Source organism: Haliaeetus leucocephalus, unplaced genomic scaffold, assembly GCF_000737465.1.
Source record: "Haliaeetus leucocephalus isolate CR32 unplaced genomic scaffold, Haliaeetus_leucocephalus-4.0 Scaffold526, whole genome shotgun sequence".
Classification (NCBI taxonomy): Eukaryota; Metazoa; Chordata; class Aves; order Accipitriformes; family Accipitridae; genus Haliaeetus; species Haliaeetus leucocephalus.
Window position 1 is genome coordinate 7,300,458 of NW_010972962.1, and position 13,516 is coordinate 7,313,973.

The 13,516-nt window shown below is 43.5% G+C and overlaps 2 protein-coding genes across 9 annotated transcripts in view; one reads left to right on the forward strand and one right to left on the reverse strand.

The window, feature by feature from the left end:
- Window positions 1–5,957: 5,957 nt before the first annotated feature.
- Window positions 5,958–9,846, reverse strand: MCFD2 (multiple coagulation factor deficiency 2). 3 transcript variants are annotated; one of them, XM_010576504.1, is made up of 4 exons: window positions 9,741–9,846; window positions 8,807–8,952; window positions 7,915–8,074; window positions 5,958–6,742 (listed from the first exon to the last, which is right to left on the reverse strand). In XM_010576504.1, the coding sequence occupies exons 2-4, from the start codon at window positions 8,944–8,946 to the stop codon at window positions 6,611–6,613; spliced, it is 432 nt and encodes a 143-aa protein (XP_010574806.1). In that variant the 5' UTR covers window positions 8,947–8,952; window positions 9,741–9,846; the 3' UTR covers window positions 5,958–6,610. The 3 variants fall into 3 exon arrangements, with proteins under 3 accessions (XP_010574806.1, XP_010574805.1, XP_010574807.1); XM_010576503.1 differs by having other exon boundaries at window positions 8,783–8,952; XM_010576505.1 differs by lacking the exons at window positions 8,807–8,952; window positions 9,741–9,846 and adding an exon at window positions 8,306–8,451.
- A 1,172-nt stretch (window positions 9,847–11,018) lies between these two features.
- The window catches only part of TTC7A (tetratricopeptide repeat domain 7A), a 181,237-nt gene continuing 178,739 nt past the window's right edge, over window positions 11,019–13,516 (forward strand). For all 6 annotated transcript variants that reach the window (XM_010576506.1, XM_010576507.1, XM_010576509.1 and 3 more), the window contains exon 1: window positions 11,019–11,226. In XM_010576506.1, coding sequence (XP_010574808.1) covers window positions 11,064–11,226 — 163 coding nt within the window. In that variant the 5' untranslated portion in view covers window positions 11,019–11,063. The remainder of the gene's footprint in view (window positions 11,227–13,516) is intronic.

Sequence of the window (13,516 nt, forward strand, 5' to 3'; positions counted from 1 at the left end):
ATTTTAAAGACTCTCAACAGTCTTTTTACTGTTCATTTTTGTGAAGCTTTGGTATGTCTGTGCTCTCCAGCTAGGACTTGAATCCTATGTGAAGCATTATCTTGGAGTCACAGATAGGCTTTTTTCCCCCCATTCTGGTTCAAAGTGTTCACTTCTGGCTCTTGATAATCACGTTTTGAATGTGCTCAGTAGAAACTTGGTAGGGTTTTGCATTTAAATGCTGTTGACAGTGAGCATACCCTGACAGGACTGAGCAGGACATTGCTGGTTGCAGACTGCTCTGCCACGCTGCACAGGAACTCCATGCAGCAGGACTGTCCAAATGGCCATTGTCTTCTGGGACTGAAGAACTGCCTGACTGGAAGGCAGAAGTGACAAGTAAGTTCTCAGGGGCTTTTAAGAGGGAAAATGGGTTGTGATGTTAAGAAGATGAGTTGTAAAACTGTTATCTAGATGGATTAGGGGAAAACTGGAATATGGCTGGTTCAGCAAGAGTTTACAGAGATGATAAGGAGAAGAGGAAAGGCTTACAGCAGGGAGAGGGGAGGATGATCTGTGATCTTGGAGAAGACCTCTCTGAGACCTGTTGTTGAGCACAGGCTTCCACTATTCAGTTCCTGTGTTCAGCTTTTGGCTGTGGAACCCACCATAAGGGACGACTTCTCCCTATACAAGTCCACACAGATGTTGACAGTCATAGACTCACTGAGAGACAGGCTTTCACTGGAGAAGTCATTAACTCCACCTTTCTATCCCAAGACCAAGTTACAATCATGTCACCCCAAGGTACAGTATCTTACTGTTGATATTGAAGTTTTGTCCAATGTCTAATCTAAATCTCCCAAGCTGCTTGGTTTATGCTTCTTTATGTTTTATTCTTCCTGATCTTTCCACCAAGGACATATTATTCCTTTCTTTGCAACAGCTTTTTAGTTGAAGACTATTAACCTTTCTTCTTCTCAGTTGTTACTTCTTCAGCACACACACACACACACCCACACACCCCATTTCTTGCAATCTTCCCTCATTTTTTCTGGACCGCTGTCTATTTTTGCTGATCTCCACTGGCCTCTTGCCAACTACATCATATCTTTATTGAACTGCAGTGCACTAAACAGGATAGAGTCTTCCAAGTGAATCTTTAACAGTGGATATCAGCACACATGGACTCTTTCAGTAGTCTTTAAGACCCTTCAGATATTCCAATGTGAGGGCTTTGCCATTCATGTTCAGCTTCTTCCACCATAGTACCCAGATTTTTTTCTTGTGAACAGGTACCTAGACAGTTATGCAAGTACAGATGAGTATTTCTGTGTAAGCATGGTATTTGCATTATTGCATTCCATCCATTTTAGATGATTTCTCTAAATATATCAAGATAATTTTAAATTCTCATCTTTTAGTATCTATAACATCTGCAGTCCATCCTTGCTCCATCTGCAAGTTTAATAATCATACTTTATATTCCATCTTCTATGCCTTCAATGAAAACATCAAATAAAACTTGATATGGGACCAAGGCCCACAGAATTCCTTGCAAAACACATGTATTTTGATAGGTTACAATGGAATTACCCTGTGGATACAGCTGTCCAACCAGACTTGACCTCCTGCCCCTTCCCACAGCAGTTTCATTTAGATCACAGTTCACTAGCCAGTTCATGAGGATATTATAGGGAAGTACTGCTAATGGCCTTGCAAAAAATTAAATAAAATAAATAAATTCAAGCTATATGACATCTGTGGCCACTACTTCACCCTCCCTTTAAGACTCCTAGAGTGAAGTTGATCAGGCTTAGGCAACTGGAAAACATCTAACCTAACTGGTTACTCTCTAAGCAGGTTTTGCATATTTGGGGCTGAAATTTTACCCCTTTTTCTTGGTAATAATTGCACTGTCTGCTTCCTGTTGACCTTTCAAGTAAAGATTGATGAAAAAGGGAGGGAAAAAAAGGACACTAAACTCTTTGGCTTCCTTAACGTCCCCTGCTGGTAGCACCACCCCCCCCCTCCCAACTTTGAGTCGTAGTCCAAACTTCCCTTTGTTTTCTCTTACAACTGTACCTGTAAAATTTCTTTCACTTTTGGCAAGTTTTGCTAGTTGCATCTTGTGCATTTTATCTTTACTAACTGTATACACACCCCCTAACCCCCCATGAATGGAGTATTGTGCTGGGTTCTCAACCAGCTGACATATTTTCTATCTTACAGATCTCTCTCTCTCTCTTATGCTTGTGGTCAATTAAAAGGTTGTGAATTAGCTGACTTCTGCTGAATTTCCTTACTTTCCTCTAAAATGGCATAGGTTGCACTTGGTTTCTTACTAGCATTTCTTGAAGGAACCGACAGCTCTCCGTAATTTGTTTTTCCCTTAATTTGCCTCTTATGAGTTCTTCCCTACCCATTCTCTGAGTTTATGAACATCTGCCTTGTTGAAATCTAGTGTCGTCAGTCACTCAGTTGCAAGCAGCAGAAGTTGACACTATGTTCGCTGCAGTACTGATTTCTTGTAAAATGCCATATCTGGCAGTAGACTTTATATGTTACACTGCCCTCTACCTATGTGTAAAACTGCCACTCAGCTGAGGAAGGTAGTGACAATTACAGTCTGTATTAGCCCTTAAGATTTAGGCTGCTGTTCAGAATTTAGCACGAAGAATGGGAAGAAAAATGTAACTTCAGAGAAACCTTCTGTAAGGCATTAATAACTGCCCTTATAATGGATCTCATTCAATGTGGACAGAGGATCTGTGCTGATGAAACATTTAGAACACAAATTCCTTATGATAAGACTAAGGTATGCAATGATCCTTGCCCTAATTTGTTTACTGAAAACTTAGAACATTATGCAAGCTGTCTTCATGATTCAATGGGCAGACAGTGAGACCATAACAGGGGAGAGGAAGAAAAAAGCAGTAAGCTTCACCTTAAGCAAAAATGGCTGATCAGACCACACTGGACCTATGCCTTGTAAGAACAGTGACAGAAGCTCTTACTGACATCTAATGCCGAACCAGTAAGACTTCAGGTCTTATTAAACCCCTCTAATATTCTTTAATGTTGCCTGAGACCACTGTAGATACTTCATGGACTCTCTCATAGGTCAACCACAGATGGTCAAGAAGTCAGGCCAAGCATGGTGCTTATATTAGAAAGCCTTCCTGTTACACAGTTATTTTTACCGACAATATTGCAATGCAAGTTTCTTTACTATCACTTCAACTCGATTTGGATTCCCTAAACAATGCAAATTAATTACCAATAACCAGTCCTAGCTATGGTCAATTTTTAGGATGGGTGTAAACTAATAAAAATGTGGGCATCATACTGGCAATATGGTGTTGGAAGACCGAGGACCAAGCCTTGACTATGATCAGCGTAGCGGTGATGGTTTAGAGAAATTCAGGTTATTGAGTCACTGCAAGTTACATGCAGGAGGGAACGAAAGTGCACTGTCAACACGCCATCTAGTGGCTGTATCGATTATGACAGGATTCCTGAATTGCTGTTCTGCTTGTGAATTGTAGTATTAAAAAATACTTTAGACAGAATCAGGATATGTAAGTCTGTAACCATTCTTTAATGAATCTAAGACATTTTGAGGTTATAGGTGATTAATAAAAAAAGGTAATAAAGTCTGTGTCAATGTGCAGACAAAACTGTTGCTGGAAGTTCTAGGCAGTCACTCTTGTCATTAACAGCATTCTGACAAGGTACTGGACAAGCAGTTAAGATTTTTGTCCTTCATATACAGACTATGTTCTAGATCAACTAATAAAAAAACCTGCTCAGTTTAGAACCCACTTCAAGAACAAGTTTAAGTATTTTCTTTAGCCGCTAGATTATGCAGTATTTTGTGAGGTAAAAGCAGACAATCTAGATGATAGATAAACTGGGCACATAGTATATGGTAATGCAAGGCCAGATGTGTTGTCCTCTAATGGGGAAAACTAATCCCCATCCCTTGAGATCATAGACTAGGAAGAAGTGATCACACACAACAGCATTCTCCCAGTTTTCTGTTTCTGCCTGGGATGTGACTGGCCTTCAGTAAACGATACAACCCTTCTGCTTTGATATTTATCTGTGAAATAGAGGTAGTACTGTTCCACAGAAGCTGAAACAGCGTTATAGTTCATGAGTACTTCTGTTTGTTGTAAAGGCCATATTTTCTACATTATATATGAAATAGAAAATACTATATGTATATATGACCTGTACCAGCATATTTAGGTGTACCACATGAGCTACAACTAGCACACAAGTTACTTAGTTATATTTAAACATCTGAGTCACCATCGCTCTCAGCAATTTTACACTTTTCTACTTAACTGAGAAGGCTCCCTAGACAGCTGTTAAACCATTTATCTTTAAATGCATTTAATTAAGTATGTGTATTTGTTTGAGGACGCTGAGTAAAGACATGCTGATGTAGGTTTCAGCTTGGGTAGCATTTCTTGAACTGTCCTTTCTAGGAAAGTAGAAATTTTGTTTTCATCTTTCTTCATGCATCATGAAATCAAAGGTGCCAAGTGTGCTCTCCATTTTTGGGAAATATTTTTTCTGTCTGTACGTACTTCTGAACCCTTAAAAACAAGTTTAAAATAGTTCATAAACAACGTTCACATTACCTGCATTTATTGTAATTAGTTCTGATATAAAGCTTCTATGGTGCATGTCTTTTGCCACATACAATAGCAGTTAATAATTATGTATATGAGTACAACATATGTATATAAATGTGCCCTACAGGTGGTTGCTGGACAAATTAGACTGTGCTTGATAAGAAAACCATGATTTTTAAAAGAAGTGCATAAAAGTCAGTTTCTTGGTCTTGCTCTTTCTTCCCAAATAAATCTAAAACTCAGAAGCTTATGCAATAAGCATATAAGAGTTGGCAGGTCTAAAGGCAACGTGCTTTAAGCGATCAAAGCTGAGGAGCTTAACCTCTTCTCCCTTCCTACCTGCAAGCATTTTCTAGACTTTCTTCTGATTCAATATTCACTCCAGATTAATTAATCTCAAAAGAGGTATTTAAAAAATGATTTAACTGAAAGAACTGTCTTTTAAGATGACTGCTAGTAATAATGTATTTTTACATTTACTGCTACGTATTTAAAAATACATCAGAAAATTAGGTACGTTTCCTCACTAGGACTTTCAGCCTTGCGTGTCTAGCTCCAGAGTACATGAACCCCAACTTATTTTTATTGCTTGTACAACCAGCACAACCCTGGCCACAAAAGGTATCAAAATAAGTAATTAGTACAAGAAAAAAGTCCGACGCTCAGGCTTCATTGCACAAACATTTAAACAGAGCAAATAATTTCTTTTACAAATGTGTTTCTCTTGTACAAGAATAATTCTGTACAGAAAATAGCTCTTTATATATTTTACAGAAGTACACTAACATTTAGATTCTCTATTAATGGATAATGATGGAATGCAATTTAAGATTTCAGTTATGTTTTAGAGTCACCAAATATCATAACACAGCAATACATCACTTCTCTAATATCCTTAAACTGCTTGACTTATCAACTATTGAGTCAAGACAGTGAAAACATTCCTAGAACCATGTTTATTGGCAAACACTCAAGTATCTTGAAACTGTTAGTTATGAAATGTGTCCTGAAAGTAATACCGTTAACTTAAGTGTCAAGGAATATGAACTTAAACCTTAACGAGGCAGCATTACTTGCTCACGCAGATTATCTTGCTGGCTAATACTGTAAAAACCAAATTGAACAGAAGCTTTTATATCAAACTGGTTTACTGTTAACGTGACCTTCAAAACAAGATAGCAGAAGCTACTCTAGTAAATGCTATACAGCATTAATACAACATATAAATGTAATAAAAATACTTTCATTTTCTTAAGAAAACACCATGGAAGGTAAAGAAAAAAAATCAGTTAAGATATAAAAAGTAAAACTGTGAAAGACGAGAAGAAATTGAAAAACACATGTATATATATTTATATGTAAAATGTAAGGGTATGCTAGGAAGTACATATATTTAAAAATACTCAATTTCTTCAAAGACTGTGTTAAAGTCCATATGGTATCATGTGGACCTTAAACATAAACCACATTCAAACACTTTTCTTCTACAATTGCTGTTTCAAGCACATGTACTCATATGCAAATTTCCTTTGCAATTAGTGGGAACGTAAGGACATTTATCCTTGAAATACAACTATATGCAGCAATCTTTTCTTGCTTTCTATGTATTTTATAAGTTTAAATAGAAGATGTAAGCAAACAAGTACTATATAACCCAATGACAGAAAACCTGAAATTTAGATTGTATATGATCTATTTAATATTCATACACAGCTACTTAAAGAGTTTGCCAGCTGTACCCTATATGAGTACCATTGACGCTTCCATGCTTCAAGATTCAAATGGGTAGCTACGTTTAGTCAAACATCACTCTCGCTCTGAGTTAGCCAGTCTCTTAACACAAACAACTTTCAAATAAATTCAGCTGGAACTGGTACACACCTCTCCTTCTCACAGCAGAGGTTGATATGGGACAGTAATGAATCACATTATACTGGTTCACATTTCCACGTAGTTAGAAGGAGAAACAAGCCCCCTGCAAAACCTTATTCCAGTGATTTTGCAAATTCTGCATAGTCAATGTATCCATCATTGTTCTTATCATCATCTCTTAAGACATCATCTATTAGACTAATCAGCTCTTCTTCTTTCATTGCCTGGGTATGCTCACCACCTTCCTACAAAAACAAAACCACATTGAACAGTCTAGCAGTGTTTCCCATCTAGTGGCACATACAACAGATTACTGACAAATAATTTTTTGTTAAGCTATTCACATTTGGTGCCTAATTTGGCACTAAGTTTTATGTAATCATTTATACCAATATAAGCAACTTTCACCAGGCACAAGCTATGAAGTCCAAGTTCTCTGGACTTCAGAACAAGCCCTCTGTATCCAGCTAATATCCTTAGCCAAAAGTTCTAAAACCTGAATAGCACAGTATATAATGAGGGAGAATAATCTAACAGATGTATTCTTAATTTGGATCTTGATGTCATATAGACATTATAGTTTCTATACAGTACAGAAACATCTTCCTTGCAAAATGCAGAACTTGACAGTAACAGAGTAGTGAAAAAATCCAGCACTGTAGCTTAATGTCACTAAAATTCTTAGTAACACCCCTTACAAGCAAAGGGGAATACAAAGAGGTGCCTCTGCACAAGAAACAGCAAGTCATTATTCTGTTCTCAGCTAGGTATTTTTTGCTACAGCTGTACGCAGGAAGTTATGTTACTCTGAATTGTGACTTCCAAAAGGTCAGTACAAGATAACGTGTTAGTATTGTCTTCATAATCATTGTATCCTCCTACTTTGTCCTTAAATGTTCCTAACTGGAAAGAGAATTTGCGTTTAGAAGGCAGCAGACTGCAACTGGTTCTTCTAACACTACTTCTGTGCAAAAGGTCTCTTACCAGTTTGTGTAACCACAGCAGTAACAGTTTGGAGTTGAAAACAGCAGCCTTAAAACCTCGAATAGCATGGTATCACATGCTATTTCTACAAACCTTCATGAGCATTATCTTATTTTGGATAATTTCCCTTTCTCCCCATCCCTGCCTCTGTATCCCCTCTGTCAAATAATTTTCACTCTGCAGTCCTTCCTCACTCTAACATCTACACTACAATGGAAACTTCTTGAAGACTGCAATGTGACATGAAAAGCTGTGATAAAGCTAGCACATTTATAAATCAAACCAAAACTATCACAGGGAAAAACAATCTCATTTTCAGACAAAACTGTAACTCCAGTCAAGATGTATTGTAACTGTTCCATTCTATTGTAAGCTGCTTTTAGCGAGTCAGAACTGTTTCCAAACACACATGCCGTTACAAAATTCCACCTACCTCTTTGTGGACGTGTGATATAGCAGTAGCAAGCTCTAACCCATCTAACAAATTATTGCCATCGTAATCATGCATTTTGAAGTAATGAAGCTGCAACTCTTGTGGAGACATCTCAGATTCTGGTTTCTCAATAACACCTTCCAAATGTTCCATGATGTGGCTAAGAGAAAAAAAAACAAAAAACAAAAAACCCCACAACATATCCATCAGTTAATATTTAATGCTCTGTTCACATCAAATGTAGTCTTTGATCAAACAGTCAAGTACACAGGAAATATTGTATCTCTAAAAGCACCCTGGACAACCAGGGCAACTAAAAGCTACAGTTTTATACTAAGATAAAGGGAGCACAAAGGTTGTTTCTTACGGGTGCTGTAGTGGCCTCTAATACCTTTGATAGCTATTTCTGTTTCTTCTGGCCTACTTAGCAGGTTATCAAAACAACTGAAGCAGTGCCCAAAATCTCCTTTTGGCTGCCTTCCAAAGCACAGGAACTGAAGGAAGGTCTTTCCCAGTCAAACATGAAGTATTATAGGGAGTTTTATTTGCAGCTACCACTGTTCTGTCTGTATGAAGAAGCAAATGAGAAAAAAACTCTCACTACCTGTTCAGAGTATGATTTTGTCTAAAGTATGTTGATCTAGGTAAGCAGGATTCCTGTAAGAAACTCTTTATGGCATAAGTAGGGCTAAAGGCTCCAGAGAGATCTTTCTAGGTCTAGTATCTCTACAAACTTAGTGAGCAAGCATATCTCATATCTGACTCCAGCTAGTCATACAACACCCTGAGAAAAAAAGGTGCCCTAGGCTTAAGTCCAACTCATGCAACAAGACAGGAGATAAGCAAATCATTAAGAAGTAAAGTTTACATTTTTAGAACATGGAACACATACTCTTTATCTTGTACCAGGTTCTTATCAAGGCGAATATTTGCATGTTGACTCTCTCCTATGTGTTCCTCAGCTAGGGCAGAGATGAAGAACGCAGCCAGAAAGCAGAACAGCAAATGTATTCTACTCCTTTGGGCCATCATGATCTCCTACAAAAAAGAAAGCATTCCCCCCCCCAAAAAAACAGATGAAAAATGCAATCTACTTTCAGCAGATATACAGAGTGCTTAGAAATAACCCCTCTAAATTCTAGAATAGAAGAATTCGCTTCATTTCAAACACGTAGCAAGCAGAAGACCAGAGAGCTCCAATTAAGAATTTCTATGAGGGTCCCTATTTCAAGGAAGTATGCAGTAATTTTCAGAGAATGACTTTTTTTTTCATGCAGCAAACGTGCACTCTTTAGCCGTGCTCGAGTCTTCATACAGCTTCCAAACCAACCACGCCAGTTTCAGGCAGACCTGCCCCACAGCAATGGGAGCAAAGGTCGCTTACGGTATCAAAGGGGCTACATCTCATTAGTAGATCTATTAAGACTGCGTGCCCTAAATAACGTACAACTTCAAAAACGCAACGGTCAGTGCAGCGCTTACTTCACATGCAAGTGAAACACTAAGGCCCTTCGGCGGGGCGAGCGGAGTGGAGTGCCCGACCCCGACGAGCAAAGGAGCCGATCGTTGGGTTCGGCTTCCCCCTTCCTCTCCCGCCTCCAGCGGCGCCCGCTGAAGCAACCCCCGGTTTGCAGCCGGTTCGGCACGGAGGCCCCGACAGCTGGCACCGCGCTGGCCGCCCGCCGCGCACCCGCGGCTCCCCGCCTAGCAGGTCCCTTTGGGGAAACCCTCGCCGCAGCGAGGAGGGTGGGCCCGCCGCCCCCCCGCAACACACCCCGCTCCAGCCTCGGCGGGCTAAGGGGCCCCACCGCCGCCAGGCTACGCACCCTCCGGCGAACGGCCGCCGCACCGTCCCTCCCGCGGGCTGCGCGTCACAGGCAGGTGGAGCCGAGCTCGGGGCAGGGCAGCCACCATCCCCGGCGTTACCTTTGACCCGACGCACGCGCCGCGCTCCCGCCCCGCCCCCTCTTCCCGCCCATTGGCTGCACCTTTCCGCCGAGCGGGGACTACGTCACCGCTCCTGGAATTCCACGTGGAGCCCTCGCTGAGGGGCAGGTGGAGCGCCCCGCCCAGCGCCGGGCGGGGCCGCGGGCGCGGCCGTTGAGGTGGGCGCGAGGGGGCGCCGGTCAGCTGCGACAACCCCTCACCGGCCTCCGGTGAGGAGAACCCCCCTTCGAAGGGACGCACCGGGAGGGTCCAACCAGCGAAGCCCTGGGCGGAGGGTGGGTGCCTCCGGCGAAGCCGAGAGGAAGGGGGGCAGCGGGAAGGGGCAGCGTAAGCTCAGCGTGGTGCCCACTCATGGGGCTGTCCCTGGCCGCCCCTGCTCTGCACAGTTCCCTTGGGACCTCTCACCAGCCCCCTCCACAAAGGACCAGCTGTGCTTCTCCTGCCCCACTGCTCTTTTGGGAACCGCAGCACCGTTACCCTCTGTAGTTTATAAACTGTTTGTTCTCTCATCAACCGTCAAAGGTCTCTTTATTTTTATACCTGATGTTGGAACAGCAGTGGCTTTCGCCTCTCAAGGTTGTAACCCTCGGAGCAAACTCCAACCTCAGAAAGCAAAGTGGGCTTTTGGCTCGTTACTCAGGCCTCAGGCGCTAGCTGGTTACTCCGTGTTGAAGTCGCTACAGAAGGGGGGCGGTGGCTGGCGGGAACAGCTGGCAGAAGAGGCCTGAGGTTTAGGTGACTTCCAAGGGCTTTGGTAAGGGACTGCACCCGTGGCCCTTCCCACCGAGGAAGGGAGTCCGGGGCCTCAGCAGGTCAGCAAACGCACCACCACAGGGGTGATGCCCGCCTTCCTCGGGCGCCACGGACCCGCTGTGTGTGGCAGGCCCAGGGCAGTCGGGTAGGCACGGTGCCCCCAGCGTGCCGCGATGCCGGGACACGTGTTGGGGCACGGCTCTCCGGCCCGGGCATCAAGTGAGAGGCGGCAGGGAGGGGCGGCCGTGAAGGAGCCCCGGTCCCCGGTCGCAGGCCTCGGGTAGGGAGTCGCCCCGCCCGCGCACGACCCGCCGGGCACCGGGCGGGGCCGGGGCCGCCTGTCCGCCCGCCCGGAACCGTGACCCCGCACATGCACCAGGGGCTTCCCGGGCGCTGCCGCTGGGGACTCCCCGCCGGGCGGGGCGAGGCGGGCCGGACGCGGCGCTAAGATGGCGGCCAAGGGCTCGCACTCGCACGTGAAGCTGGAGGGGGAGATCGAGCGGTGCCGGGCGGAGGGGCACTGGGAACAGCTCCGACACCTGGCCCAGCAGCTGCTGTCGCTGGCGCGGCCCCCGCGCAAGGTGGCGGCGGCGGGGGGCGCGCAGGACGCGGGTAAGCGGCGGCGGGGCGGTTGCCGTTACCGGACCGCCCGAGCGTGGGGTGGCGGGGCCGGCTTGTTGCTCTGTGCCGCTGCCCGGGGCTCGGCACTCCCGGCCCGGTGGGCTGACGTGGGCGGGAGCTGCGGCTGCTCCGTCTGCCGGGGTTGCGGGAGAGGGCTGGGGAACGCCGGGGTGGCGGCGGAGGGAGCGGGGCGTCGCCCGGTGTCCCCTGTAGGCGCCTCGGCCCGGCGGCGGGAGGGAGGGATGCCTAGAAGAGGCGGCGGGAGCCCAGGAAACGGCGTTCAGGAAGATAACTCTGTGCTTCCTCTTCATGTCAGCGCCTCCGAGCCCCTCGGGCTGCGAGGAGCAATGCACTGCTTGGGGCTCTCAGTGGGAGTAAGGGGCAGCAGTGCTTGCTCGGTGGCTTCTGTGCGTTTGTGATGTTGCCCTCCCCTCGATAAGCACCTGGACGCGGGTGGCGGCTGCAGTGCTCGGTGCCTGCCTTTAATTTAACAAGCTCGGCTGTGCTGCGGGCAGGCTACCGACCGAAATCTCCCGTGTTTGGAAATATCTCTCTTCAACTTCTCAATATGTGTGATGCTGATTCCCTCTTGCCCTGTCCCTACCCTGTTCTGGATGCCCTTCTATCATCTCCCTCCCATTGCTGAAGGGGACTGCTTTATTTAAAGGCTTGGGCTCATCCAAGTATCCTTTCACATGTAAGACAGCTTTCATAAATAGTAAATGTATTCTTTTTTTCCTGTTACAACACAGTACTTTGCTTCTTTTTAAATGAAATGACTTGTGAGAAGTGAGGCAGCCTAACTTAGAAATATAAAATTCTGTGTCTGTAGTCAACAACAGTAAGTTGTGAAGAGGACCTGATCCTAGGCACCGCACTGGTACAAGAGGTTCTGCTGCTGAAGTCAGAGGAGCTATTTCTATGAATAAACACATTTCTTTAGAGGAGTGTTTCTAGGATGTGGCCTTAGAGTTAATTGAAGCTTACTGGGGTGCAGTAAACTTCAGAGTGGGAAAGCATGGTGGGGGAAGATGTTGGTAGCTCAATACATGTTTATTTATGAGGCTTTCCAAGTGTGTGCATGATGCAGATTGAATACTGTGTTGAGAACCACATGGCCAACCTTTGAACTTTTGTCAGGTTTCAGCAGCGCTTCCCAGGTGCAGAGATCATCATGCAGTTTGGGGGTATTAATAGTTGAAGAGTTCGTATTAGTTTGTTCCCTTGTAATTAAGAGGCATAACAGTATGATTGCTGTAAAAACATTTTTTAATTTGCTGCTATGTCATCATAACTTGCTAGTTATGAGAGTTATGAATGCTTTGTTATTGCTACAGAACTTTTCTTCCAGCGAGTGACTAGCTACAGTTGTGTGTCTGGATGGGATTTTTTTAATGGTGGTATTTGCTTTGAGAGATTGTGTGCATTTATTTGTTAATTATATATGGTCTTGTGTAATTCCTTAAGTTTGGTTGAGAGATTAGTGATTGCCTGAAAGCTCTTCAGTGTTATGTAGAAATGATTGCATGCAAGGCTGAGGGGGGAAATATACTTGAACATATATACTTCCCTTTTTATGTACCTATACTTTGTTTATGCAAGTTAGTTGTAGACCTGCAATTGCACAGGAGGATCTATGGTTGTAATTCAATATGCAGCTGAACTCTTAAGCCACAACAAAAAAAAAATCTAAACCAAAAAAAACCCCCACAAGTTGATTATTAATGCTGTATGTAATGTACAGGTAGTAAGTAGGCATAAGTTGTCCCATGGACTGAAAATAAAGAAATATATACACTATTGTGTTTCCTGCATTGTAGAATTTCAAACTTTGAAATGTGAAATATATATGAAACGTAGGGCTTGGCTCTTTGATTTATGAAGACTTTCTTACCCTGCTTGACCCACTAGTCAGCTGAGGTACTACTTTTATGAATAAATGAACTGTAGAACTGGACCCATCATGCAGGAATTCCAGGTGAATTTTTTTTTTTTCCAGCACATGATTGCAACATTGCATGATCCGTCATGCTGTATCCAGTGCTACTACCTATGTTTGAGTTTTGCTTCTGTGGAACTGTGAACAGGAATGGATTTTAATGTAAAAATAATTTTATGTGGCATGTTAGTTATGTCATTGGATCAAGCCTTCTGTGTCTTTAGTAAAAGATGTCTAGAATGTGTCTAAATTCTCTATTTTTACTTTTTTCTGTGAATTTTCAGCAAAATCTTAAAAATTTCTGATGTGGTTACTGTTCTGCAGTGAAATTCATAGCTTATG

Excerpts from the sequence above, each read along its gene's own strand:
- MCFD2 (XM_010576503.1), bottom strand. The coding sequence starts at position 8,946 with ATGATGGCCCAAAGGAGTAGAATACATTTGCTGTTCTGCTTTCTGGCT. Across the intron at positions 8,075-8,782 it reads GTGTTCCATGTTCTAAAAAT|CCACATCATGGAACATTTGG; the intron begins GTAAACTTTACT and ends TTTTTCTCTTAG. Across the intron at positions 6,743-7,914 it reads TATCACACGTCCACAAAGAG|GAAGGTGGTGAGCATACCCA; the intron begins GTAGGTGGAATT and ends TTGTTTTTGTAG.